General features: G+C 37.4%; 7 protein-coding genes across 10 annotated transcripts; 6 read left to right on the forward strand and 1 right to left on the reverse strand.

Annotated features, from left to right (window-relative positions):
- Positions 1-1,363: 1,363 nt before the first annotated feature.
- On the forward strand, positions 1,364-2,548 carry LOC113749372 (protein EXORDIUM-like). Its single transcript, XM_027293077.1, has one exon. It carries the CDS (start codon positions 1,451-1,453, stop codon positions 2,411-2,413), a length of 963 nt encoding a protein of 320 aa, XP_027148878.1. The 5' UTR covers positions 1,364-1,450; the 3' UTR covers positions 2,414-2,548.
- A 2,988-nt stretch (positions 2,549-5,536) lies between these two features.
- Positions 5,537-6,914, forward strand: LOC113749617 (protein EXORDIUM-like). The gene has a single exon (XM_027293418.1). The coding sequence runs from the start codon at positions 5,823-5,825 to the stop codon at positions 6,798-6,800; it is 978 nt and encodes a 325-aa protein (XP_027149219.1). The 5' UTR covers positions 5,537-5,822; the 3' UTR covers positions 6,801-6,914.
- A 1,694-nt stretch (positions 6,915-8,608) lies between these two features.
- LOC113749855 (protein EXORDIUM-like) lies at positions 8,609-9,807 on the forward strand. The gene has a single exon (XM_027293722.1). It carries the CDS (start codon positions 8,692-8,694, stop codon positions 9,649-9,651), a length of 960 nt encoding a protein of 319 aa, XP_027149523.1. The 5' UTR covers positions 8,609-8,691; the 3' UTR covers positions 9,652-9,807.
- A 2,046-nt stretch (positions 9,808-11,853) lies between these two features.
- LOC113749611 (protein EXORDIUM-like) lies at positions 11,854-13,085 on the forward strand. The gene has a single exon (XM_027293409.1). The coding sequence runs from the start codon at positions 11,985-11,987 to the stop codon at positions 12,930-12,932; it is 948 nt and encodes a 315-aa protein (XP_027149210.1). The 5' UTR covers positions 11,854-11,984; the 3' UTR covers positions 12,933-13,085.
- A 2,537-nt stretch (positions 13,086-15,622) lies between these two features.
- On the forward strand, positions 15,623-16,730 carry LOC113749751 (protein EXORDIUM-like). The gene has a single exon (XM_027293582.1). It carries the CDS (start codon positions 15,715-15,717, stop codon positions 16,663-16,665), a length of 951 nt encoding a protein of 316 aa, XP_027149383.1. The 5' UTR covers positions 15,623-15,714; the 3' UTR covers positions 16,666-16,730.
- A 2,692-nt stretch (positions 16,731-19,422) lies between these two features.
- Positions 19,423-21,744, reverse strand: LOC113749606 (dolichol-phosphate mannose synthase subunit 3). 4 transcript variants are annotated; one of them, XM_027293402.1, is made up of 6 exons: positions 21,587-21,744; positions 20,957-21,063; positions 20,736-20,883; positions 20,436-20,542; positions 20,230-20,337; positions 19,423-19,932 (listed from the first exon to the last, which is right to left on the reverse strand). In XM_027293402.1, exons 4-6 carry the CDS (start codon positions 20,535-20,537, stop codon positions 19,873-19,875), a joined length of 270 nt encoding a protein of 89 aa, XP_027149203.1. In that variant the 5' UTR covers positions 20,538-20,542; positions 20,736-20,883; positions 20,957-21,063; positions 21,587-21,744; the 3' UTR covers positions 19,423-19,872. The 4 variants fall into 4 exon arrangements, with proteins under 4 accessions (XP_027149203.1, XP_027149202.1, XP_027149200.1 ...); XM_027293401.1 differs by having other exon boundaries at positions 20,957-21,100; XM_027293399.1 differs by having other exon boundaries at positions 20,957-21,122.
- Positions 21,745-23,309: 1,565 nt separating this feature from the next.
- LOC113749544 (protein EXORDIUM-like) lies at positions 23,310-24,564 on the forward strand. Its single transcript, XM_027293318.1, has one exon. The coding sequence runs from the start codon at positions 23,473-23,475 to the stop codon at positions 24,445-24,447; it is 975 nt and encodes a 324-aa protein (XP_027149119.1). The 5' UTR covers positions 23,310-23,472; the 3' UTR covers positions 24,448-24,564.
- Positions 24,565-26,973: the final 2,409 nt, after the last annotated feature.

The following is a 26,973-nucleotide window of genomic DNA, read 5'->3' on the forward strand; positions in this document are numbered from 1 at the left end:
ATAACACCCCATCAGCAATTTAGCAGGGAGGTCTCTTTTAAGTTTAGAAAATCTTGGGAGCAAATATTTATTGTTAAAGGATCTACTTCAAAAATTTTCTAAAACTCATCAACTCCATTGAAAAAGACCAATTAAAACCGTCACATATTATGACAAATTTTAGTGGAAGGCACCGAGTTTTGATTGAACCTTTGACCTTCTATACCACCAAGTTGGTGGTGACCACCAAAGGCCTGTAGCACTTGAGTTCTATTATATTACTATTACTTTAGTACTTTGTATACCCCTTAACTTTGCTTTATTTATACCTACTCTCCGAATTGGTTTATAGTTTATACCCGTCCTTAGAATAGATGGAGAAGGGGTAGGGACGGTTACCGGCCAAGATTTGGCCAACAAAATTTGTAAGGTCCAGATTTTAACATGTGTGTAACCCATAAAATGTTGTTCTAGTGTTTTTCGCTATTGTTTTAGTGTTATATCGTGTACAAATAATGTTACACAATGTACAAAATACATACAAGCTTTCAGGACGGTTACACTGACAACCGTTCCAGCCCCAGGTCCAGAATAGATTGATTGCCCGGGCGCGGAGAGAAGCGCGAGACAGTTGTCACGTGAGAGCTTGATCCAGCTGGTGAATCTTAAATTCACGAGTAATTTGGGCGATGAGTAATATCCACGTTGGGGCGTCCCCTTCACGGTCCTAGGATACCTTCCGCCTCACACATCTCAATACTGCCACCTCCCACCGTCGCTGACCCGCCAACTGTACTGTCCCTCTTACGCTTCCCCAAAACACCACTCCGCTGGCCATTTCCCCTATCCAGCCTGTAAACTCCGCTCCATTTTCCAAAAACACCCCTACCTTTCCAAAAAAATTCCTACCATTCAGGATCCATCCCATTCAATTCATCATTTCCCGCCTGTCCTATCCTATGGTCTTTTTAGTAAATTTACAACCCCCACCCCACAATTGATTTAGTAGTCCAACTTTTGTAAGTCTGGACTGTACCAAAGCTGTAATCCCCTTTGTTCTGTTCTGTAGACTGTAGCTTAAAATTGGAAATCAAAAGCAATGAAAGTCCTGAACGCGTTTGAGGTAGCCGTTGGACCTCTCTCTTCTTTCCCCTTTTTCCTGAACCAAATGCCCTTTTCTACTATTACAGATTCTCCTCACAAACACGCAAAATATTTATTAAAACCTAATAACTACGTTTGAACATGACCATTCACAATATCGTATAATTGCATGTTTGAAATTTTTGGATTTCTTTAATGCTGGTCCAAATGGAACTGCCTTTCCCTTACTATAAATACCCACTTCTCAAGTCCACAACAATTCATCCATCCATCCATCCAAACAGCTCTTCTCCTCTTCTCAGTTCTCATTATTCTTTCCTTCCTAGTAGAAGTAAGTGCTGACATCTACTCAAATTAAGCCAGAAAAATGGCCTCTTTTGCTCCATCCCACTGCATCCTAAAGCTCTTTCTTCTGATTTCTCTCTTCAGTTCATGTTTTGGTTCAAGAATCATTGGCAGAACATTGGGCCAAGACAATCAATTCCAGCTACTGCACTACCACAAAGGTGCACTTCTCAGTGGAAGGATTTCTGTCAACTTAATATGGTATGGCAAATTCAAGCCATCCCAAAGGGCTATCATAGCTGATTTCATAACCTCACTTTCTTCATCCTCCGCCCCGGCTCAAACCCAGCCGTCCGTGGCATCCTGGTGGAAAACCACTGAAAAATACTACCAGCTCGCGAATTCCAAAAAGCCCTCTTCGCTATCCCTCTATTTAGGCAAACAAATCTTGGACGAGAATTACTCCCTGGGGAAATCACTCACCAGGAAACAAATCGTGGAGTTGGCATCCAAGGGTGAACAGAGAAATGCCATCAACGTTGTTTTGACTGCAGCTGACGTTATCGTGGATGGGTTTTGCCAGAGTACTTGCGGGTCGCACGGATCGTCCAAGGGGGCTGCAATTCAGGGGAAAAATTACAAATTTGCATACATCTGGGTTGGGAATTCAGAAACTCAGTGCCCAGGATACTGCGCTTGGCCGTTCCATCAACCCACGTACGGGCCACAAAATCCACCATTGGTTGCACCGAATAATGATGTGGGCATGGATGGAATGGTGATCAATTTGGGTAGTCTCATGGCCGGTACTGCAACAAATCCTTTTGGCAATGGATACTTTCAGGGTCCAGCTGAAGCACCATTGGAGGCTGCCTCAGCCTGTCCTGGGGTTTATGCTAAGGGGGCTTATCCGGGCTATCCTGGGAACTTGTTGGTGGATCGCACGACTGGTGCAAGCTACAATGCACATGGTACCAATGGCAGGAAATATGTGCTACCTGCACTGTATGATCCATCAACTACCACATGCTCGACTCTGGTCTGAGAGTTTAGGATGTACAAGATGAAGCTGTCATCTTAGGAGAATCAGTAAAATTATTGTAATTCATTGATTCATTTATTTATTCGATACATCCACTAATCAGAACGGCAAATTTCTTTGGTTTGCTAATTCGATGTATAAGCAGTCTACATTTTATTTATGAGCCTATACCCAATATAAAAGAGCAAAGCAGTCAGATTTTGAAGCATGAGCCTTGAAAATAAACATATTAGTGAGACTAAACTTTATATTACTTTTAGTTAAGTGACCATGATTTTCTTAGTTTTGACTCTCAAAACTTTTCCCCTTTCTTCCTTCCTTCTTACTTCCTTCGTCCCCAAATTTTAGTCATATTTTGAAATTTTAATTTTTTATCAATAATATTTTAATTGTGATATGTGGACTTTTTTTTTCAATCTTACCTCTCAAAATTAAAATTTTAAATTTGAATATAATGTGTATTTAATTAAAAATTGGGACATTATATTTTCGTTTGAATTAGTTGTTTGAATTAGTTGTTTTTGGGATGTTTTTAAAAAATTTTAGTATAATAGTATATATAAAAAAAATTTAATATAAATTTTTTTTGAAATATTTAATATATTATATGGATGAGATGTTTTTTAAATTTTTGTGTATTACTGTAATATTATATTCGAAAAATTTATTTTTAAAAAAATGATCAATTCAAACAGAGCGATTTTAAACAGATCAAATATTTTGGGATATTTTAAAATAGAAAGTAACACTAAAATTTTGAAATGGGGGGAGGGCGTATAAGATTTGAAGTCTCTAGTTGGAGTGTTGGACAACTTAAAAAAAAAAAAAAAAAAAAAAAGGTAACATACTCAAAATAAACAAAAGCTGGATATTTGCGTTTGGGACATTTTGGACCAAATGCTGGCATCCTGCATTACTCATCATCAAAATCAAGTGCCTCGGGTCAATTTTCTTCTTCTAGGAACCATGCTATGTATACCTCTAGAGTATATAAATATATAAAGGCCATCCACATGTAGAAAATCACTAACAAGATCCTCTATTTTCTGGGCAATTACTAAAGTATTGAATCAGTTCTTCAATTAGTTTCTTTTGGTAAATAGTAGTGCTACTGTTTGGATAGGAGATTATTTGAAATAATTACTATAGCATTTTTTATAATGTGATATATGTGAAATAAAAAAAATAATTGAAAAGATAAAAAAAATATATTGAAATTTGTGTTTGGAAAGTAAGCAAATTACGAACCAAACAATGAATACAACTTCTAAAGATCCAAAACTTCTAAAGTTTGAGCTCCTTGCATATAAGATTTCACTGATATTTACGGAGTATTTGACTAGCTAATCTGAAGCAGGTTCCTGTACGTTGACAACAAACTAGATGCCAAATAATTCTGTTCATCTTTCACCTCCCCCCAAAATCCATCTTATTTGCCAGAGGGGGAGGAAGCCAATGTGGTAAAGCAAAGGCCAGTAGCAATAAGTCCTCCCTACAAACAAAGCGTTCACAGCCTCGTAGGCAATTAGCCTCGTGTTTCTTTTCTTCAGCATGACAGCAGAAGATTTTCTCTCCCATTCTAAAATACGAAACTAGTGGATTGAAGGGATGGAACCCCATTCGAACCACGTACTTATCAGGTTGTGGATCATGGAGATAATGCTAGACAGGAATAGCCCATATTGCATCCGGCAGGTCAAGCTGAATCCTTTTTTCTTTTTCTTTTTCTTTTTTTTTAGCGAAAATCACTTCATCATGTCCCCCCAGCTTTCCAGCTTTCTACCAAGTGCGCATACACCAAAGCCTGGAATTCTATCATCATCCACAGCACATTGCAGAATTCCCATACTCAATTGAGACAAACTGGGAAAATGATTTGTTCTCCCAAATGAAGGTAACCAAATCAACTGGATGTGAGACTGATCCCTGTCTGGATTATCGGCAATCAAGCAACTCCTCATTAAGCTAGGATCAGAACTAAGCCAGAAACAAGATTATATCAAGAGCATATCAAGATTGAATTCTTTCCAGAATCCTTGTTTTGAAGTGTAAGTCTTAACCATCTGGGATTTCCAATTGGATTTTCCAGGTTCAACACAATATGGCAGGACCACCATGAAATCGATGTCGAATTCGCTGGAAGGAAATCCAGGAGGTCCCAATTCACCACCAATTAATGGACCAAGGCAGGCTTTCGGGAATGAGATGCACTGCCGCGTAACTGGATTAAGGACACGAAAATTGGAAGAGTTGATGTAAAGAATAAGACCATTGGAATTAATGCATTGAACAGGTGCTGCTAACGTAGGCATAAAAACCTGATGGTGATCCAGACCCGATTGAACGGTGGTTGGTCATGGTAAGGGAAGAGTCTCTCCTCTTTGAGATTTCTTTGTATAGTTTAACAAAATTTTCGTGTATTTTTATATTATACTAATAAATTTTCCTAGATTTTACAAAGCATTAGCAACTAGTTTGGTCTCAATAATATAATTTAGGACTACGTTTGTTTCAATCGCGACATTAAAAATTAATTTAGTCGAAATTGTATATTTTAGGTAGGTAGGTACCCTTTTTTTTTAAGGTTGAGAACTAGAAATAGTAATTTATTTTAACTTTTAAATCTTGAGAACTAAAAGTGCATTTTTTTTTTCAGTTTGGTAAAATATGACGACTTTGTAATGCTTAACACCTGCTTGAGAGGAAAAGTAAACACAGATGGTTTACTCAGGAATAGAAAAATAATGACAAGTTGAACAACAGAAAAGAACATTACAATGCACTATGTATCTAGCTTGTGTACAGAATACAGTCTTGATCCAATTGTGATCCATGCCACTTAGACTAAGCAATAACTGTTTAAACTTCAAATTCATTCACAAAATGTAATAAGGTCTCCAAAAGAGAGAATGGCAAAGACTTTGAGAAGTTCCATTTGCAGTGGGCAAAGACTTGACGTACTCAAACTAAACAAAGCTGGATATTTGGAACTTTCTTGACTTTAGGCTGCCCATCCAGCATTACTACTCAATTCTGCACAGACTGGAAACCACCTCAATTGCCATAAATTCCATACTAAAGGTCAATGTCCACTTTGGGGACCAGGCCAGTTAAGAAGCACCCAAATAATGAAAGCACCACACCCATCCATTAATTTAACGTCGCGTTATCAAGCTGGCATATTACCCATGAATTCTTCATCTTCTTAGCCAGGAACCTTCTTGTCTCGTTCTCACTCGGCCAAGTATAAAAAGACATTCCCAATGCTGATGTCCTCGCTCAAATCCAAAGCTATCTGATCATATACTAACATATAAATTAACCTCCGCTTCAATTCTTCTCTAGAATTTCACCTTACGATTTTCATACTAGGGATTTCTTCCAGTTAGTATTATTACCAAAATCTAAACCAATGGCCTATACAGGGTATGCTACCCCAATCAAGATCTCCATCTGTATCTTACTTCTTTCATTATTGCTCAATTTTGCTTCTGCGGGGAGGGTGCTTAGTAAGACAGGCCAAGGCCAAGAACAAGATCCTATGGTCTTCAAATACCACAATGGCCCTCTTCTCACAGGAAAGATCTCAATCAACCTTATTTGGTATGGAAGATTCAATCCCTCCCAAAAGGCCATCGTAACTGATTTCATCACCTCACTGTCCTCCCCTTCCCTGTCCTCCCAAGTCCAACCATCAGTTGCCACGTGGTGGAAAAACATCGAGAAGTATTACACCAAAATCAAATCCAAGAAATCCTCCTCACTCCATCTCTTTCTGGGCAACCAAAATTTGGATGAAAATTACTCTCTGGGCAAATCCCTGAAGATGCAACAGATTGAACAATTGGCAGCAAAGGGCGATCAAATGAATGCCATCAACGTAGTCTTGACTTCATCCGATGTCGTGGTCGATGGGTTTTGCTCTAGCAAATGTGGCACCCATAGCTCTCTCCGTTCGAGGGCCGCAATCAAGGGCAAGTACCCAAGATTTGCTTACATTTGGGTTGGAAATTCTGAGACTCAGTGCCCAGGTCAATGTGCCTGGCCATTCCACCAGCCTGTTTATGGACCACAGAGCCCACCATTGATTGCACCAAACAATGACGTGGGTGTTGATGGGATGATTATCAATTTGGCTAGTCTCTTGGCTGGGGCAGTTACCAATCCTTTTGGAAATGGGTATTTTCAGGGACCAGCTGTTGCACCGCTCGAGGCTGCTGCTGCTTGTCCTGGAATATATGGCAAAGGAGCTTACCCGGGCTATGCAGGAGATTTGCTGGTTGATGCTACAACTGGTGCTAGCTATAATGCACATGGCAGCAATGGGAGAAAGTATTTGCTTCCTGCGCTATATGATCCTTCAACTTCTACTTGTTCCACTTTGGTGTGAGGGAAAAAAAAACAAAAAAAACAAAGTTATTGTACTGAACTATAGAGACATTGATATATAGGTGCTGTAGAATTGATTCATTCATTCTTTAATATCAAAATATTACAAGCGAAACTACTCTGCCACAGATTTTTTCAATTTTGGTGCATGATCATGGCTTTCAAAATCAACCAAAAAAATGATACAGAAAGAATAAATTGATCTTGGTCAACCAAGCTCCTAGATAACTTCGACATGGCTTGGCTAGGAATGCAAATAACTATTGCGGAATACTGGTAAAAATATGGTCTGATGGCTGGAAATTGCCAAGCTCATTCAGCGCTACATTTAATTTTTGGAGTAAAACATGATTAAATGAGATTGAAATACTTTTTAAACGGTTTCCGTATTTGATGTTGCTGTAGATCAAGTGTCTAAAAGGACCTTGTATTACAAAGACAATTTAAGGGGGGGATCAAATTAAGAAAATGAAGGAAATGAGATCGTCCGTTTCTTTTTTTTTTTTCTTTTTAAATATGGAGATGGCCTTCCCTATGCTGTAATGTTCCAAACTTTTTTGGTACTTAATTAGCAATAAAAAGAAATCAACTCAAGGATGATTGAAAAAAAAAAGAAAAGTGAAAGAAGAAAAGCAAAAGAAATAAATGAAAATCAACTCAACCGAATGGAAGCTGGGGAAATTTACGTGTATTTTATGGGGTTACATCTAACTATGAAACGGCAGACTTTTAAACTGATAATTGTCCAGAAAAAGTTCGAAAATTTTTGCTCTGGCAATATTGTCAGCCTTAATTATTTATCATCAAGTTTCTCTCTATCTTAATTTTTTTTTTTTTTTATGAATAAAAGGAAGTCTCTCTTTCTGTCCTTAGAGCTACTCATCATCAAGTCCCAAAACTGGTTCAAATAAATTCGAGTTAATTCTAGACCAAAATTTTGACTAAACAAAAGGCGAAAAAGAAGGGGGAAAAAAAACTTACGTTAGTTATTGTGAATCAAGAATCAACTGAGACCTGTCATTTTCCCTTCTTCTTTTTTTCCATTATGACCAATCTTTTAACTTCATCAGCTTCTGTTTTGTATGTAAAGTTTAGGTTTTTTTTTTTTTTTGACTCTTATTTTATAATAGCTTACTATAATCTCTCTTTGCACCCTTGCATGGCCGGACCGCCGGAATAGATAATTTTCTGAAGACAAAACAAAACTTGGAATTGGTACTTTCACTTCTTATTAAAAATTGATTGACCGGAGAAATAATCGACATACTTGTATCAACCAACTTCATTAAAGCCATTGATTACATTTTAATACTATTTGACTTTTCTAAATTGCCCCTAAATTATTCATGTAGATAAATCTCATAATCAAGTCAAAAGTGGACAGCAAGGGAACATGCACAAAATTAAAAACAAGAAAATAAATTCAAAGCACTTAGCAGCCCGAAAGAAATTGCCCGGATGAATCCAGGTGCATGCGGTCCCCTTGGATTCCACAAGCCCGCTGTTTCTCTTACTCAAATTCAAGAGGAAAGGATAAAGGATGAAGCTGATAACACAACAATTAAAGCCTTCAAGTCCGCCCCTGGCCCTCCTCAATTTGCACTGGCAAAAGGCAAATTCATGTTGTTTTCCCATTGTAGCAGTCAACTATAGCAAAGATACAACCAGGCTTAACAGGTGTCATTAAACTAACAACGCGTTCTAATGCTGGCACTTCACTAAGGTTGAAAGCTCTAGAAACTCAAATCAATCAACTATATAAGGGCCTAATGGCCACATCCCAATTCATATCAACTTCTACCTCAGAAAGCAAATTGCACAAATTTTATCTCTTTCAACTCCTATAAGGTTTCCATATTGGTCTAGCAGAGTTTGAATTGCAGAAATTACTTATGGCCTATACAAACATCCAAACCAGAGTGCTAATGCAAGTATTGTTGGCACTGGCCTTTCTCAGTGTAGCTTCAGCAGGGAGGGTACTGAATGGTAAGGAACAAGATATTGTGCTTTTCCAATACCATAATGGTCCTCTCCTTCATGGAAAAATCTCCATCAATCTTATTTGGTATGGCCAATTCAAGTCATCCCAAAACGCCATCATAGCCGATTTCATCACCTCTCTAATTTCATTACCACAACCTCAAGTCCAGCCTTCTGTAGCAATGTGGTTCAAGAACATTGACAAGTATTACACAGCAATCAAATCCAAGAAATCTTCTTCATTCCAACTCTTTTTGGGTCACCAAATCTCTTTTCAAGACTACCCTTTGGGAAAATCCCTCAAAGTGCAGCAAATTGAACAGTTAGCAGCAAAGGGTGATCAAATGAATGCCATCAATGTTGTCTTGACTTCAATGGACGTGGCAGTTGAAGGATTTTGCTCTAGCAAATGTGGGACACATGGTTCTCTCCGTTCGAAGACCTCCACTGTCAAAGGCAAGAGCCCAAGGTTCGCTTACATTTGGGTTGGAAACTCAGAGACTCAATGCCCAGGTCAATGTGCCTGGCCATTCCATCAGCCAATTTATGGACCACAGAACCCACCTTTAGTGGCACCCAACAATGATGTAGGATTGGATGGAATGGTGATCAACTTAGCTAGTCTCTTGGCCGGGACTATAGCCAATCCTTTTGGAAATGGTTATTATCAGGGACCAGCTGATGCACCACTTGAAGCTGCCTCAGCTTGTACTGGGATTTATGGCAAGGGGGCTTACCCAGGTTATGCTGGGGATTTGTTGGTAGACCTTACCAGTGGTGCAAGCTACAATGCACATGGTACCAATGGAAGAAAGTATCTCCTTCCTGCATTATATGATCCTTCCACTTCTACCTGTTCAACTTTAGTTTAGGCCTTTAGGGAAGTGGGCTGTGCCTGTGCTTTCTTAGTTTGATGATATATTCTAGTATTGATAGAATATTCATGGTATTGTTTTATATTAAAAAAAATGTATATGGTATTGTAAACTATGTAGAGAAATAGCTTGGTTCATTACTTTAATAATAATTTCTTCGTATAGCATATTTACAATAGTTCGGGATTCCGCAACTTCCATTTTCAAGTAGCTCTTGATAGAAAATGACGAAAGATTGATGGTTTAATTGTTTTATTTGGTTAGCTATCATTTCCTGCTCTCAACTGCAACCAATGGCTGTGAATAATAAACATGCGTATAAAGAAGAAAATTGAACTAACGTATATGACTTCAGTTTTAATTCTTGTTATACAGAAGAAAAATTAGACAGGTTATTCTTATCTCATTTGTGCTTAGTTTCAAAAGCCTTCACATTCTTATCCGTTCAAGTGGTTTTTTTTTTCACTTTTCAAATAGGATAGTGAATAAATTTTATATTTTTAGGGAGGAAATACGAGAGTAAAAGAAAATTTTATAAAATTTAGGGGAGAGCATATGAGGTTCAATTCAAAAGTTGTCAATTGCAAAAAGTTTCAATCCTTCCCAAAGTCCCGTATTTGAAGAATTCAAAATTACAATTGTCAGAACGAATTTTTGTTTGTGCAATGGGCACAACCACCTTGAAATCATTATCAAAATTCGCTGGAAAGTAATCCAGGAGATGCGTCTGAAATTCTAGTATACTTCTCTAGCAGCTTGATGGGTAGCCAATACCGAAACAGGGTTTAGGGAGCAAGGAAACATTCTCAGGATATTGGCTGGGAGGAAGAAATCCAGGAGAAGCTGATACTGCAAAATAATATTGAGCACTTCCATTTTCGCCATACGAGTTTAAGAAGCAGGGTGTTCGAAGTGAAAACGATTGCCTCAAGATGGGATTAAAGACGTGGAAATCTAGATAGTTCCCTCAAAGAACAGGACCATTTGACGGACATCGAAGCCGACGGAATATCCTGGCAAAAATCAAGTCTAGTTACAAAGAGATCATCTCTTTTCTGGATACTATTGGTGGGCAGAAACGCAATATCCCAAACGAAATCGACAGGATCTCCTTGGGACAATGTCACGCGCAGGAAGGGAAAATGGAACCCCTGATTTCTTTTGCCAGGAGATGTAAGCCCGGCAAAACAAAGATCCCCGGGAGGATGCGACCCCATGTTTTGGAGATGCACTTGAATCTGACAACAAATTTTAGAGGGCATAGGAATAGAATTGAGATAATCAATCATCAGGCAAGTTGTCTTGGCTGTTGCTGGCAGCCTTTACCGTTGCTTCTTTTGCCTCCCATGTACACGAAAATTAAATTGACAAGTATTTACCAAGGCATTAATTTGTACTTCTGCTGTATTGGCATTACAGGAAAAGTAATGCTGAAATTTGCTTCCCTGTATAAAGTTGGAGTCTTTTTGCTTAATGCCTGTGAATTTGTCAATAGAGATGGGAGCCGACTACAGTCCATAAAACCGACCTTGGAGAACTAGCATTTGAAGATTCCACATGTCGACAAACATTGAAGTCTAACAGCGCTCAATCATTAGATTGGAGGCAGGCCCATACTGTATAATATTATATGAAGTGCCCTTTTGACCTTTTCTTTTTCTTTTTGTTTTGTGTTGGAAGTTGGTAGGTGGTAGGTGGTAGTCTGTCGACAAATATGTCAGTCTTCTACTAAGCTCCAGGTGTTCTCAGGAACCATCAAGGCCAGTGGATTTTGGGGAATGAAAACTGTTAATTCAGTCACAGCCAAATTCTAGGCTATGGGTGGATTACAACTTGCTTAGTTGCTCGTACAACAGTTGTTTTTAGGGCATTAATTTTTTTTATTTGAGCTTTCTAAGTGAAAGTTGAAGGGCTTCTTTTAGTCAATCAAGTGTAGAGAAACATGCTATAGCCCAAGTGAAGAATATTATAAGTATTGCCTAAAAGCCCATCCCCTTAAAATGTTTCTTTCTCTTAGTCAAAGGCCATCTCAGCTGGGGTCGACTGGAGCCTTTGAGCGTCTCTTATAGTCACAGCTGCCCTTTATGAAAACCGTGTTGCAAAAGCTGGCTCGTTAGTGTTTTCTCGCAACTTGAGGATGTGCTTCAACATTTTCACCCTTTCCTGGACCCTTCTCAGCTCCCAGCAAACTCTTGGTATATAAACATCACCCCATCCCTTAAGTTCTTCACACCAAACCACAAAACCAATTCCTCATCTCCTCTTCCAGAATACTTCAAAAACTTTTGTTCAACATCTCACTTGCTAATATCCAATTTCAATCATATATTATGGCCAGTGTTAGTGTTCCCTCCAAAATCACCCTGCAATTCCTTCTCCTAGCAATGTCTCTCAATCTTGTTTTTGCGGGAAGAGTTCTCCAGGAACAAGAAACTATGCTTTTTCAGTATCACAAAGGTCCTCTACTCATGGGAAAGATTACCATTAATCTAATTTGGTATGGAAATTTCAGGCCATCCCAAAGAGCTATTGTATCTGATTTCATTACCGCGCTGTCATCTCCACGGTCTCAAGTCCAGCCCTCAGTGGCAACCTGGTTTAGTTCCACGCAGAAATACTACAACCTGATCAAGGCCACGAATTCAGTCAAGCTCGTAGCTGGCAGCCAAATTCTGGATGAACAATACTCTCTAGGCAAATCCCTCAAAATGCAGCAGATCGAACAACTGGCAGCAAAGGGTGATCAATTGAACGCCATCAATGTTGTCTTGACTTCATCAGATGTAGCAGTTGAAGGGTTTTGTACAAGCAAATGTGGGACTCATGGTTCTCTACATTCAAAAAGCACTGTTGCAAAGGGCAGCAACAATCAAAAGTTTGCTTATATTTGGGTTGGGAACTCAGAAACTCAGTGCCCGGGTCAATGTGCCTGGCCATTCCACCAGCCCCTCTATGGACCACAAAGCCCACCATTGGTTGCACCAAACAATGACGTGGGTATGGATGGAATGGTGATCAACCTGGCTAGCCTTTTGGCCGGGACGGTCACCAACCCTTTTGGAAATGGCTACTATCAAGGACCAGCAACTGCACCTCTTGAGGCTGCATCAGCCTGTCCTGGAATTTATGCTAAAGGGGCCTATCCGGGCTATGCTGGGAACTTGCTCGTGGATTCTGCAACTGGTGCCAGCTACAACGCAAATGGTGTAAATAGCAGGAAATACCTGCTTCCTGCCCTTTATGATCCTACTAGCAATTCGTGTTCCACTTTGGTTTAAGAATTCGTGGTAGTTCAGTAATCTCGTAAGTATATACAATTTGGCTAGTGAGGACAGAAAATGGAATGTACATGCGTATATGATGGTATTTCATTCATTGATTTGAGATTATGCAGTTAATAATTATACTATTATGAGAGTTTCGTTTGCATATTTTCAGTCATCTAGGCCTCAGCACATAAACCTGTGCGAGAATTTTGATGACAGATTTTCATAGTCAAATGTTGCGTATACATTTTTAATGTGATCAGTCTATGGCGTTTGAAAATGCAAATAATTGTGAACTCTTCAAAGCTGGACATTAATTGATTACCAGTAACCTTTTCAGCAAATGAAGAACAAAACCATCATGTATGATTAACAACAAAAGCAGATAACAGCATCTCCAAAATAAATTTAATACTGCACATCAATCAGATCAATGGTCTTATCGAGAGGATGTAAATGCATATGCGTGCCGTGTGTATAGCACTTGATTTTACTGATTTTAAGCGACATTATCAAGGCCTAAACTAACATAATGATGAACTAAAAATTAAAAAAGGGTATGAAGGAATGAAAAGAGGGACCCAAAGCAATGAAGACACACCGCTGTAGTGTTTCCATTCCGTGTAAAACTTATGGCAACGACAGTGATTGCTACTTCTATTCTTGAATCCCAGCAATGCCTTTGCAGACGTCGTTAAAATTTGGCTCTCATTACCTGAATGAATTTTAATAAATTCTTGAAACAGGCAACAAACTCAGAAAATTGAAACATCCAAAGCGTTCTTACTTAGAATATGTATCATTTGATTAACAAGTAAAAGATGATTTTACCACAATATTATTGAATGCATCAGCAAGGGAAAGAAGAAAACAAAAGTAGAGCTTCCAATGCTCCAAAATAACAAGTACAAGCAATAAGTAGTGGATTCAGAGGAAAGCCTAGCGAACTTTGTGCAAATAATGGTCCAAGAGGCTACACTCTGACTGTCCCATCGTCAAATACAGCATATTTAGATCCGCATGGTACGTAAGAATCCACTCTTCTGGCCTAGCCACTTCATCATATGGTGCTAGTGTTCTAGGAAGAATAGATATTGCAAATTCTGAAAAATCATCTTCATCCACTGCACATTGCAGAAGCCCGTCTCTAGTTTGGCACAGATCATGGGAGGGACAACGAGATGTAAGATATGTATACGTAGTTGGTTTAGGTAAGTTAATCAATAGCAAACGATCATTAGCCCTGTCTGGATCATATACTACTATTAAGACATCCTGCATATATATGATGATTTGTATTCTAAAACAAATTTCTGGTTGACATCCGAGGGTCATCTAATTATTAAAGAAAACGAGAATACTACAAAACAAGGAACAAAGTTGAACCTACGAGCTTGGAAGATTTTTTAAATAATAAAAGAAAAAGGATTTTGACTTTAATAACTTGACTTTCCCCCAAATCAAATAGTACGTCTTTTTTTTTTTTTCCCAAACTGGATTAGCCAACATCACATATTCACATGCCAGTGGAGTGGAGATGGAGAAATCAGAAAACACTTCTTGAGCTCTTTTATTTTGGTGTCAAAATCATAGCCATGATCAGCTCAGCACTCATCAGCATTCAGCCGCTGGTCGGTTTCTTGCCAACAAGAAACCATTAAAAAGTAACACGTCGAGAAAAGAAAACAGGTGGATCTTTTCTCACAATTTCAGGTGTGGTGTCCACAGCTATTCACTTTCCTCAGTTTCCCCGACCCTTCTCTCTTGCTTTTCTTCCACACTCCACAGTTTCTAATTCTTGTTCCACTTTGGTTTGAACCTTATTGTAATTTGTAAGGTTTAGCTTGTATATAGAAATTAGGGATAATCTGAGAGATCTCTCTGACAATTTCACTTGGTTTTCCTGTGGTCGCAAATATTATGCTTGCCAATACCACCCATATTTTTGTACTCCCTATTAGCAATAATAAAATAGGCCATATTATCACACCTTTTTTTTTTGTAAGTTACACTATCAAACTTTAAAAAATCTAAAAATTAATACCTTAATATTACGAGCAAAATATGATATTTTTCTTCAGTATTTCTTTGCACAAAATTTTGGATATTTTCTTTTGTCAATGATTTTGTTACGATGTTAGCCCGAAATAATTTTGAAAGGAACAACAACAATTTTATTTTTTTTTTGGAAAGAAACAAGAAACAACATTGAACCGAGGAACTTGGAAGCTGGAAAAGGAATTTCCATGAACCCACGTATGGTTGTGTATTATCTAATACTCAGATTATTAAAGAAATTGAATTTTGACTTTGATGAGTGCACTTTTTCCTTAATCCAAAACGTCATTCCCTGGAATTGGATCACCCATCCTCACATCTCAACTGGCCAGTAGAGTAGAGTAGAGGAAATCAGAAACCACTTGAGCACCTTTTTTTGTGGTCAAATGGCCATGATCAACGCCCAGCCGCTGGTCGGTTGGAGAGACCATTGAAAACTTGCCAACAGGATATCGTTAAAATGTAACGCGTCAAAGGAAGGTTGGATCTTTTCTCACAATTTCAGGTGCTTGACAGTCCACAACAATTCACTTGCCTCAGTTTCTTCGACCCTTCCTTCTGGCTTTTTTCATACTCCACTGCTAGCTGCTGCTGCTATATAAACGCCTCCCAATCCCACAACTTCGCAACAACAAACACCTACTTTCACTAGTACCTCTAACCCCGATCTTTCATTAATACAAATCCTCGTTCAGCATCAAAGTTTTTTTTTGTTAGTCTCCTCCAAGTTTAAAACATGGCCTCTAAGATTTTCTCTCAGATCACAATGCAACTGCTGATGCTTGCATTGGTTTTCAATGTTGTTTTCGCTGGAAGAGTCCTCCTCCAAGAAAATATGCTTTTTCAATACCACAAGGGCCCTCTCCTTACAGGGAAAGTCTCAATTAATCTCATTTGGTATGGACAATTCAAGCCATCCCAAAGAGCTGTTATATCTGATTTCATTACCTCCCTCTCATCGCCCCAATCGCAAGTCCAGCCCTCAGTTGCAGCTTGGATCAAGTCCACTGATAAATACTACAGCCTGATCAAGTCCAAGAATCCAGTCGAGCTCGCACTTGGCACCCAAATTCTGGACGAGAAATATTCTTTAGGCAAACCCCTGAAAATGCAGCAAATTGAACAGCTGGCTGCCAAGAATGGCCAAGTCAATGCCATCAATGTAGTCCTGACTTCGTCCGACGTAGCTGTTGAAGGGTTCTGCTCTAGCAAATGCGGGACTCATGGTTCTCTCCCTTCCAAACAAACTACAATCGTTCAGAAGAACAAAAGTAATGCTCAAAAGTTTACTTATATTTGGGTTGGAAATTCAGAAACTCAGTGCCCGGGTCAATGTGCCTGGCCATTCCACCAGCCCCTCTACGGACCACAGAGCCCACCGTTGGTTGCACCAAACAATGATGTGGGTATGGATGGAATGGTGATCAATCTGGCTAGCCTTTTGGCCGGGACTGTCACCAACCCTTTTGGGAATGGCTACTATCAGGGACCAGCAACTGCACCACTTGAGGCTGCATCGGCATGTCCCGGAATTTATGCTAAAGGGGCTTATCCGGGCTATGCCGGGAACTTGCTTGTGGACTCTGCAACTGGTGCTAGCTACAACTGCAATGGCGTCAACGGAAGGAAGTACTTGCTTCCTGCTCTTTTTGATCCCACCTCAAATTCGTGTTCCACTTTGGTTTGAACTTCTTAATTATAGGTGTGGCTTGTACATAGAAATTATGATATGTGAGGATGGCCAAAAAAAAATCACTTGTAGTTCATAGGTTAAAGAATATATTAATTCATTCGTTGATTTGGTTATGCAGTTAATACAACTTCAGTTATATTTTTTTCAAGTCAAATGGTTCCAGATTTTACAATTTAGCACCATCTTTGATGTATTACCGTCCGCGTTGTTACATTCAATAATGTTGTTCGTTAGTTTGGTGAAAGCCTTGAACTTTAAAAGCATTTAAAAGCTTGACGCTTTGCTTCTTGCAATTCCACCATTGAATAATGGATTGAGTATACAATTTGGATGATAAGTGAGAAATGGATACGAAAATTGGGAACAGAAGGGAATCAAATTTTCAAAATTTTTTGTAACTTCACTTTTAATGGATAAAATTGACAAGTAAGGAAGGAAATGGCTTGAATTTTCATAAAATTTATTTATTACTGGTTTCGGCTTGAAAGAAAATACAAGGGGTCAACTGCAATCTATTGTAATCTAATAGTGAAGGTACAGAATTCATTAATTGTCTTTTAAGTGAAAATGTTTTTGTCTTTTGAAATATAGTTATCAATAATTCTTTCTGTTATTTTGTTTAATTTATTCTGATAAAGTGTCCTTTACCTAACTAACAATTAGTTTTCTTGTAAAGTATACTAATAGTGTCTACATTATCATATGATTAGTACTATTTTTAAATAACAAATAGTATAAAAACAAATGTATTTCTTAGTTTTTTTTTTATTACTATAACTTTAAGATAGCAACTAAGGTAACATTGTACATTTTACATAGGAAATTAAAGACAAAGAAAACAAAAAATATTATCTTTTAACTATCATACAAATCGAAAAAGTTTCAATCACACTTTTGAACACCTCACAGTGATAGCAAATAAAATGATATAAAATCAAATTTTCACATTTTTCGTTGTACTTTGTCTTTATTTTGTCATCTTTGCCTTACCAAAAATAAGGTTTAATTCTTGATTTTGTCCCCTAAAAATTTATTACCTGATCCTGCTAATTTAATTTCCTACCAAACCATAATTAGGTGTTTAAGATTCAAAAGGGCAACAATGAGATTGCCTTGCCTCACACATTGAATGCATTTTCTACCATTATGCCTCAAACAAGTAATAAAAAATTCAGAAACTATCTAGTAACCTACAAATTACTGGGGAGAGATGAATTGAGTATTACGAGGGATGAAAACGTAAACGAGAGTTTCCGGATTTGAGACCTTCCATATACCAAAAAAAAAACTACAAATTGCTGGAATACAAGTTTTTATTTTCTTCAATGGGCTTTATAATTGATCAGGTACTCATCGAAACAGCAATTGTAGTGGAGAGCAACAAAACCATTTTTATTTTGCTCATAGATGCACCTTATACGTCCAATTACCTGGAAAGGTCTGGTTAGGGCTGTCAACGGGCCGGGTCCGGGCCGGAATTCATTATTCCGGACCCGGACCCGAATTACTATGCCGGATCCGGATCTGACCCGTTTACCCGACGGGTCTTTTATTCTATGTTCCGGATCCGGATCCGGGTCTACCCGAACAAATTTACCAAAATTTATAATTTCTAATAAAAATGAGAAAAAAATATATTTGTAAACTAATTTCTAACTAATGCAAAGAAAAAATCAAATAAGAAAAGAAATCAAATTAACTTTATTAAAATACATCACCCTAATCAAATTATATTGATAAATATATATTTTTTAAATTATTAATTCATTTATATCCGGATCCGGGTCTAAAACGGATCGGAATACTATATTCCGTATCCGACCCGTTTTTGTTTGACAAAACGGATCCGGATCCGGATCCGGGAAACGGAATTAAATCTCTACCCATACCCGCAAAAATTTCACGGATCCGGTCCGGATCCGGGTCTAGACCCGACCCGTTGACAGGCCTAGGTCTGGTGTAAGATTTGGTGTAAGATAGATGCACCTGTAAAGATCTCCAAAATCAAAATAAACAAATAAAATGAAATAAAATTAGGAGCAGCGTAGCTGTTTAATTCCACTTGGTCTATATCCAGGTGAAAGACTGGGTCCATCCAAGAATTTACCACAAACAAAGAATAGTTGTGTTTGAAAGAACATTATTATACTTCTTGTTGTAATACATTGACTTTTTGGAAAATTTTAATAAATCAAGTTAGGGAATTAGTTGATGATAATTATAATAAAATGAATTTTACAATAAGATTTTTTAGAATATGTGATTCCAAAGAATGTTTTGGTTTCATTGATGTAATGTTTCAGGGGTATAAAATTTGACCCAACTTCAAAATTAGAGAAATAGAATAGTTCTTTTAAAGTTTGATTAATATACATATAAGCACATATGAAGTAGAAATACTCTTCTTTTGAAATTCAACTGATATGTGTATTAGTATTTATGCACACACATATGCATGAATTCTATTTTGTTGTGTAATGTGATTATGTTTGTAGCTTAGAACTTGACCCAAATTATCAGTTTGAAAGTGAACCATCATGGTTGCAAAAAAAAAAAAAAAAAAAAGGCTACACTCACAATTTTCATATTTTGTGTTAACAGTTTACAAGTCAACCTATATCACAAGGACATGCACAATTTCCTATTGAATTTTGATGAAACCATGAGCTATTATGAGCTTTTCAATTATTAGCAGATGAAGTACCATACAATTAGCTCTGGTACTGGCTTGATAAGTATAAAAATTTTGAGTCAATTGTTTCTGTTATTGGCATTCATAATACACAGTACTCTGCCAAACAAAACATCGGCAAGGAGTAAGCATTTTATGAGAAGGATAGTTCATGATCAACTGAAATTAGCATACAATACAGAGCAAAAATCATTGTTACTTTAAAAAAAAAAAAAAAAAAAAGTCTAACATAGAGAAGTAGCAAGAAAAGCTTCAAGTAAGAGGCAGGGGAGCCAAATGATCCATATGGGCATCTGAAAATGATCAGGCGGATCATACAAAATGCTCAACCAAATAATGCGCTGCCAAGATCTATCATAGACCTATGCATTTAGGACAAGTCAAATATTAGATCTTGATTCAGCGAAACTCGAAAATCTCTGCTCCTTTCTTCAATTGATATGCCTCTGCTTACTCCTTTGAGTTAAAACTTCTCATAATTATCTGACATTAAAACTCCAGCATGATAATCAATTGGAACCAACATCTACCCCTTTGTTCTTCAGGAAGTCCCTGGCTTCAAGGATATCCTACACGAGGAAAAATTGTATAACATAAATCTGAAAAGAAAAAGAAAAGACGATTTCATTGATTTACACATCTGACTCTAAATTTGCTTGTTTTGTCGCCCCCCAGAACCACGCTTCTTCAACCAAAAGAAAACAAGCAGATGTGTAATATTTTATTTCTCATTTAGGTTTCCTGAATGGAAAGAGGCATGCTGGGGAGATAGACTGGCGATTTCCACCAGTTGCCAATTATAATCCACACAAGAGCAGCATGATCCGCAACTTGTCTAGTGAACATAAACAATAATGTAAAAATACCTGATGTAAGAGAAGTGCCTCTTGAGGACAAGTTGGAAATTGCATCAGGCCAACTCCAACCATTAAGACTCCATAGCATCCTAGAGAGACAATGAAATAGAGCGGCAACTTGGGTACCAAAGACAATTTGTCAGCTAAATCCCATAATATGAGAAAGAGAATGAAGATATGTGAAGAAATAACCAAGATAAGAAGAAGAAGCTCACCAACCACGTATAGCTCTCTGGAATTACTGACGCTTGTAAAAGGCCAATCCAAAAGGCAGAAATACCCACTAGCAATGCCAGAATCTTCAGAATATGCTTCATTTTAACTGTCAGAGAAAGATCCTTCACCTTAGTGATACTTCAATTACGAAAATTCTAAACAAGTGTCTACTGCATATAGCTAGCTAGAACTCCACTTCATTGTTTCAGCAAAGCTGTCAAGTATGAGAGAGTTCCAGAATTAAAGAAACGCACCCAACCAAAGGTCAAGTTTGTTTTTTTCAAATGAAACCAACTTACCTGCTACTTTTCCTCTTCCCTCCTCGGCAACAGGTGCTGATCCTGATGGCCAAGAATCAAAGTTGGACTTAAATGAATGCGTCTCATAACCTTGAATTAGCCGTGTTATACTGGCTGACTTCGGTCTATTTTGGCTAACGACAAACTCCTGAAAGTGCGAGAAAGGAGTAAGAGTTTGCATCATCTAAAGAACAGAAGAAGAATAAGTGTAAAACTTGTACCTCAGCAGCTTGAATGGCAGTCTTCCTCTGAAGATACCTTTCAGCTTTAACAAGAACTACTCCCACGAATCACCTTCTTCTCCTATTTTCCTTATTGACTTCCACCACTTCAATTAACCAATCAACTAAGATCGGAATCATTTCCTAACGAGAGTATCGTGGAACACTGATCAAAGCACCCAACTTCAACAGATTAGAATAAAAACCTCCAAGAAATTGATAAACCTCGAGAACCCACCTTCAGATACCCACGAATTTGATCAGAAAAAAGGATAAAGCTTGGGCTCAGAATACAAAGACCCTCTCTTTTTTCATATCCCCATTACAAAATCCACAGATCAAACAAGACTCGTAACAAATTAAAACGATTAAATTTCAGCATGCAAACCATTTAAATCAAATCAAAATCATCAGAAACACAAAGACACAAAGAAGATCATTTACAAAGCAAACACATTACAACACAATAACAACACTAATTACGCCAGACCAATGCTAATTAAACATTTCAACCCAGATCAATACAAAAATTCAAGAAAAGAAACCCAATTCCCAAATTTCCTGAAAAGCAATAGACCTTAACAGAAGCACCAAAACCACAATTGAGAGGCCAAGTATTGAGAGACTCACCTGAGGAAAAACTGCAATCAATCAATCAACTGGCAATTCTTTCTAGGAAAGCTAATATAATTGAAGAAATTGTGGAGGGACACAGTTGTGAGGTGGGTTTAGAAAGGGAAACAAAGAAGGGAAGGATAGAACGAAAGAAAAGGGGCATGGAACGAAAAGAAGAGAGCTTGCAATAATAGTTATCGATAGTTCTTTTTGTTATTTTGTTTAATTTCTTCTGATAAAGTGTCCTGTACCTAACTTACAATTAGTTTTCTTATAGAGCATACTATTAGTGTCTACATTATCATATAATTAGTAGTACTTAAATAACAAATAGTATAAAAACATTAATTTTCTTTTAATTAAATTTCTTATAACAAACCAACTCTTAGTTTTTTTTATTACTATAACTTTAAAGTAGCAACTAAGGTAACATTATACATTTTACATGGGAAATTAAAGACAAAGAAAACAAAAAATATATCTTTTAACTATCATACAAATTGAAAAAGTTTCAATCACACTTTTGAACACTTCACAGTGATAGTAACTAAAATGATATAAAATCAAATTTTCACGTTTTTCTTTGTACTTTGTCTTTATTTTGTCATCTTTGCCTTACCAAAACTAAGGTTTAATGGTAGAAAATTCTTGTTTTAGATTCAATAGGTCAACAAAATGAGATTGCCTTGCCTCACACATTGAATGCATTTTCTACCATTATGCCTTAGAAAAGTAATAAAAAAATTCAGAAACTATCTAGTAACCTATAAATTATCGGGGGAGAGATGAATTGAGTGTTACGAGGGATGAAAACGTAAACGAGATCTTTCGGATTTGAGACCTTCCATATACCAAAAAAAAAATTACATATTGCTGAAATACAAGTTTTTATTTTCTTCAATGGGCTTTATGATTGATCAGGTACTCATCGAAACAGCAATTGTAGTGGAGAGCAACAAAACCATTTTTATTTTTGCTCATAGATGCACCTTATACGTCCAATTACCTGGAAAGGTCTGGTGTAAGATTTGTGCTATTTACTCAAAGTCCTAGAAATTCGGAAGGAATGATTCTCTTTTTGCCCTTTGTTTAGGTTAGAGGGGATGAATTTGTGAAGCGAATATAAAGAATTAACCAGAACAATTAAAATAAAGAAAGTGACTCAGATCTTTAGGCAAAGGAAGCACGATGTTCTTGACTGCAGCCATGTGAGCCATTCAACTGGATTAAAGTATCCTAAGCAATATGCCCTGGCATGACCCATTTTAAAAAGCTAAAAAAAAAAAAAAACTAAACATAAAATATAAGAAGGAGAGAAGAAAGAGAACAAGAGCCAGAACTTCTTCGTTTTAGAAAAATCAGTTCATGTCTAGCTAGCACTGAAGAAAGAGAGAAAAAGAGAACAAGGACAAGAACTTCAATTATGAAAATGAGTTCATGTCTACCTTGCACTGAAGAATGGACTTTTGTCACCATTTAGAATCCTCCCTCAAGTCTTGACTGACCGAATAAAACATCCCCTAAATCCTTTGCTTTTCTAGTACGCTGGCACATTTCTGTCCCGCAAGTGCCCTACGGCATTAGCTGTAATAACGCTGTGATCCGAGTGTAGATTCTTTGGCAAGGGGGAGCCTACCCCAGCTCCCAAGTTCCCGTGTCCCAACACAACACGTTATCATGCAGCTGTATCTTACTTTGCTTTCGTGCACCTTCCCCCTGCCTTCTCCCTGGTGGAGATTCGTCATTCCAAGCAACTTTTCAGCACTATATATATCAAACCAACGACGACTTCTTCTTCACTCCAAGACTGCTTCACGTTCCTCTAGAACTCAAGCCAATAACCAAAACCCAATTGTCCTTTCATTCCTCTTCTTCGAAAATTTCAAGAACTACTCATCAAAATGGCTTTCTTTCACAGCCATCTATTTTTCCAACTCGCCATAATCGTTTCATTAGTCCATTTCACAATGGCTGGCAGGCAAGTCCCCAAGCCCACCACCCAAGATGACCAAAACACGATGGTCTTTCAATACCACAATGGCCCTCTTCTTAGTGGCAAAATCTCAATTAACTTAATCTGGTATGGCAAATTCAACCCTTCAGAAAGAGCTATAATTGCAGATTTCGTTACCTCATTGTCCACCTCCTCTTCAAACCCCACAACCAACGAACCATCTGTCGCCACGTGGTGGAAGGCCACTGAGAAATACTACCATTTGCTCAAATCCAAGAAAGCCTCTCCCCTGATCCTCTCACTGGGTACCCAAGTTATCGACGAGAGCTGTTCTTTGGGTAAATCTCTTACTAGGAATCAAATTGAAGAACTGGCAGCCAAGGGTGAACAAAAGAATGCCATCAACGTTGTACTAACAGCTTCAGATGTTGCAGTTGATGGGTTCTGCTCAAGCACCTGCGGGACCCATGGTTCACTGTTAAGTTCCAAGATTGCCTCTGCTAAGGGAAAGATTTACAAGTTTGCTTACATCTGGGTTGGAAACTCAGCGACCCAATGCCCTGGTCAATGTGCGTGGCCATTCTACCAACCCATGTACGGACCTCAGACTCCACCACTGGTTGCACCCAACAACAATGTGGGTTTGGACGGAATGGTCATCAATGTTGCTACCCTTTTGGCTGGGACAGTGACCAACCCCTTCGGAAATGGCTACTTCCAAGGACCTGCAAATGCACCACTTGAGGCTGCCTCGGCTTGTACTGGGGTTTATGGGCGTGGGGCTTACCCAGGATATCCTGGGAAGCTCTTGGTCGACCCTACAACTGGTGCAAGCTATAATGCACATGGTACAAATGGCAAGAAATACCTTCTTCCAGCCTTCGTTGATCCTTCAACATCCTCATGTTCTACATTGGTCTGAAACACTAAATGTAATCGTACACAAGTCTAGGAGATGGAGATGTAGTCATGTCACAAATTCTTTGATTCTTTTTTGAGATCGAATATTAAAACACAATTTATATTTTTATACCCTCTATTTCCTTGTATTATATATCGTACTAATTTGGTTTACAGATCAAGCGACTTCTTTATCATTCCTGACACGCTCTCTAACTTGCTTATATTTATTTTACAACAATGATGGGTGCGGTTTTTGTAACTAGTGTCACTGGGCATGTTTTCGGGATTATAGAACACCAATTCTTACAAATCACTCGTCAACATAACTTTTAGATTTTTTTTTTGGTAACTTGAAACTACGGTCTCATGCAGCGAGTCCGGACGAGTCACGTGGGTTTAAATCCAGGTAAGATTCGAACCCAAAATCTTAAGAGCCGCTTACCGCTGGATCACCCTGTGAGGGCCACAATTTTAAGATTGATAGCAAAATTTGAGTATATGATTTTTTGTGAAAAAAAAAAGTGATTCACTAGTATCAACTGAAAAGGTGTCCTCCTTGTCTGTCAAAAAAAAAAGTAGCGTTTTTCTTTGCTGGTAGTTTCTCTTAGAAGGAGAGAGAAGGCTGGAAGAAGGATACAGGCAAAACGAGATCGTCGCTTAAAATGAGGAACGAAGGTGCTTTACTAATTGGCTATGTTCAATCCTAAGAAATGTTTATTGGAACAAATAATTAGTACCAAAAAAAAAGAAACAAATAATATGAGTGGTACATTTTTCTAATAATAAAGTAGTGCAAGATATTGTTGCTAACGCAGGCTTCTTTGGAACCATTCCCGAGGATCAAGATCAACTAAGAAGGAAAGTAATTTCATGCACTAGTGCGTAGAAATTCTTCAAATATGAACGAGTAGATTAATTCATGGTGCCGTGAGTAATGTTACTAGGTAATTCAAGTTTGAAATGAGAAAAATAACTATAGCACATAAATATATTTCTTGATTAGAAATAAACATATTATTTTATCAGGGATTGTCCCACTTAATTAGCGAAGTTTACAACCAGGTTAAGCAAATATACCAGCTTGCCACCGAGAATTTACCACTCATAGAAAATTATAAATTTAAAAAAAAAAAGGAATTGTTAAATGTTTCTAATAAATGGACAGATTCTGTTGCTAAAAGTGTAGTAATAAGTGGTGAGTTTTTCAAGTGGTAACTCTATAGTGGGACATTTTCAGAATAAGGAGGTAGGTTTTTTCAATAATTTTTTTTTTGTTTTTATGATGAAACGACAAACCTTTTGTACCATAAAGTGGTACATTTTTTTAATAAAGTAGTGCATTTGTTTCAAAATAAAGTGGTATACTATGATGCATTATTCTTCTAATATTATCGATTAGACTAACTAGTAGTATAAATCAGTACATTTTGATAATAAAGTTGTACATTTTTTTAATAAAGACGCTTTTTTTTTTTAAAAAAAAAAAGGTGAATATCTTTACAAATTTAATATGAAGAGTTATAAGCTTATTCGCAAAATGTAAGCCTTGTTGACGAATTCTATCATTCATCCTTCCCAAATCAACCAATCCGAACAACCTTCTCTTCACTGTTCTTCCTTCATAGGAGGGAGATTTTAGTTTCAAACCAAGGTCTCCCTTCTTTTCTCTCTCCTAATGTTTACTAGTAAAAGTTTTCTTCTCTTTTAGGCTATTCTAGTAAGAGTTTTGTTTAATTTTTTTTTATTATTTTTCTTAGATTTAAGAATTTTTTCAGATTTATATGTTAGATTTGGAATTTTTTTGGGGTCTTCTCATCGGATCTCAACATTAATTTTAAACTTGAACCAATTTGGTAACAAATCTAACAGAACAAACATGCACAAATATTTATAGAGCAACTCGTGCAATTGGTTAGATCTAATAGATTGTGATTTGCAGTGTAATCTTTCTTATCTTATTATAATTCTATTAAATCTAATGATGATTTTTCGTATCAGATATATTCGTGACATGTTCTATATATTTTTTGCCATTAGTGCTACGTTTTTTGTCAAGTAAATAATGTTGGACGGTTTCCATCTAGTTTACTAATAATAATATTATTCTCTTTTTTATCCAAAAAAAAAAAGAAAAACAAATTCTATCACCTGAGCATTAGCAAAGTGTACCATTTGGTTGGTAAAATCAATCAATTGATTAACAGGAAAAAAAAATATTTAGCGTACTTACTCGTTTTGTAAAATTTCAAGAATAAACCTTGAAATGCATTAACCAAATGCCAATGTTTAGCCAGTTCAATATTTTATATTATCTGCCTCAAATGAATGACAGATCCCAACTTATAAAATATTGAACTGGCGATATGACATTTACACATCTATTTTGCAAATTGCAATTGTTTTGCGAACATCCTTGTAGAACGGGAAAAGAAGAGTGTTGGGGAAGGGGTCCATTTATCCTCAAGGAGAATAAAGAAACCTTCTTTTGAAGGGTCTTTAAGTCCAGCGTAGAAGTTTTCTAGTCTTCAAGCGAAAGATCAAAACA

Source organism: Coffea eugenioides, chromosome 10 (assembly GCF_003713205.1).
Source record: "Coffea eugenioides isolate CCC68of chromosome 10, Ceug_1.0, whole genome shotgun sequence".
NCBI classification, from domain to species: Eukaryota; Viridiplantae; Streptophyta; class Magnoliopsida; order Gentianales; family Rubiaceae; genus Coffea; species Coffea eugenioides.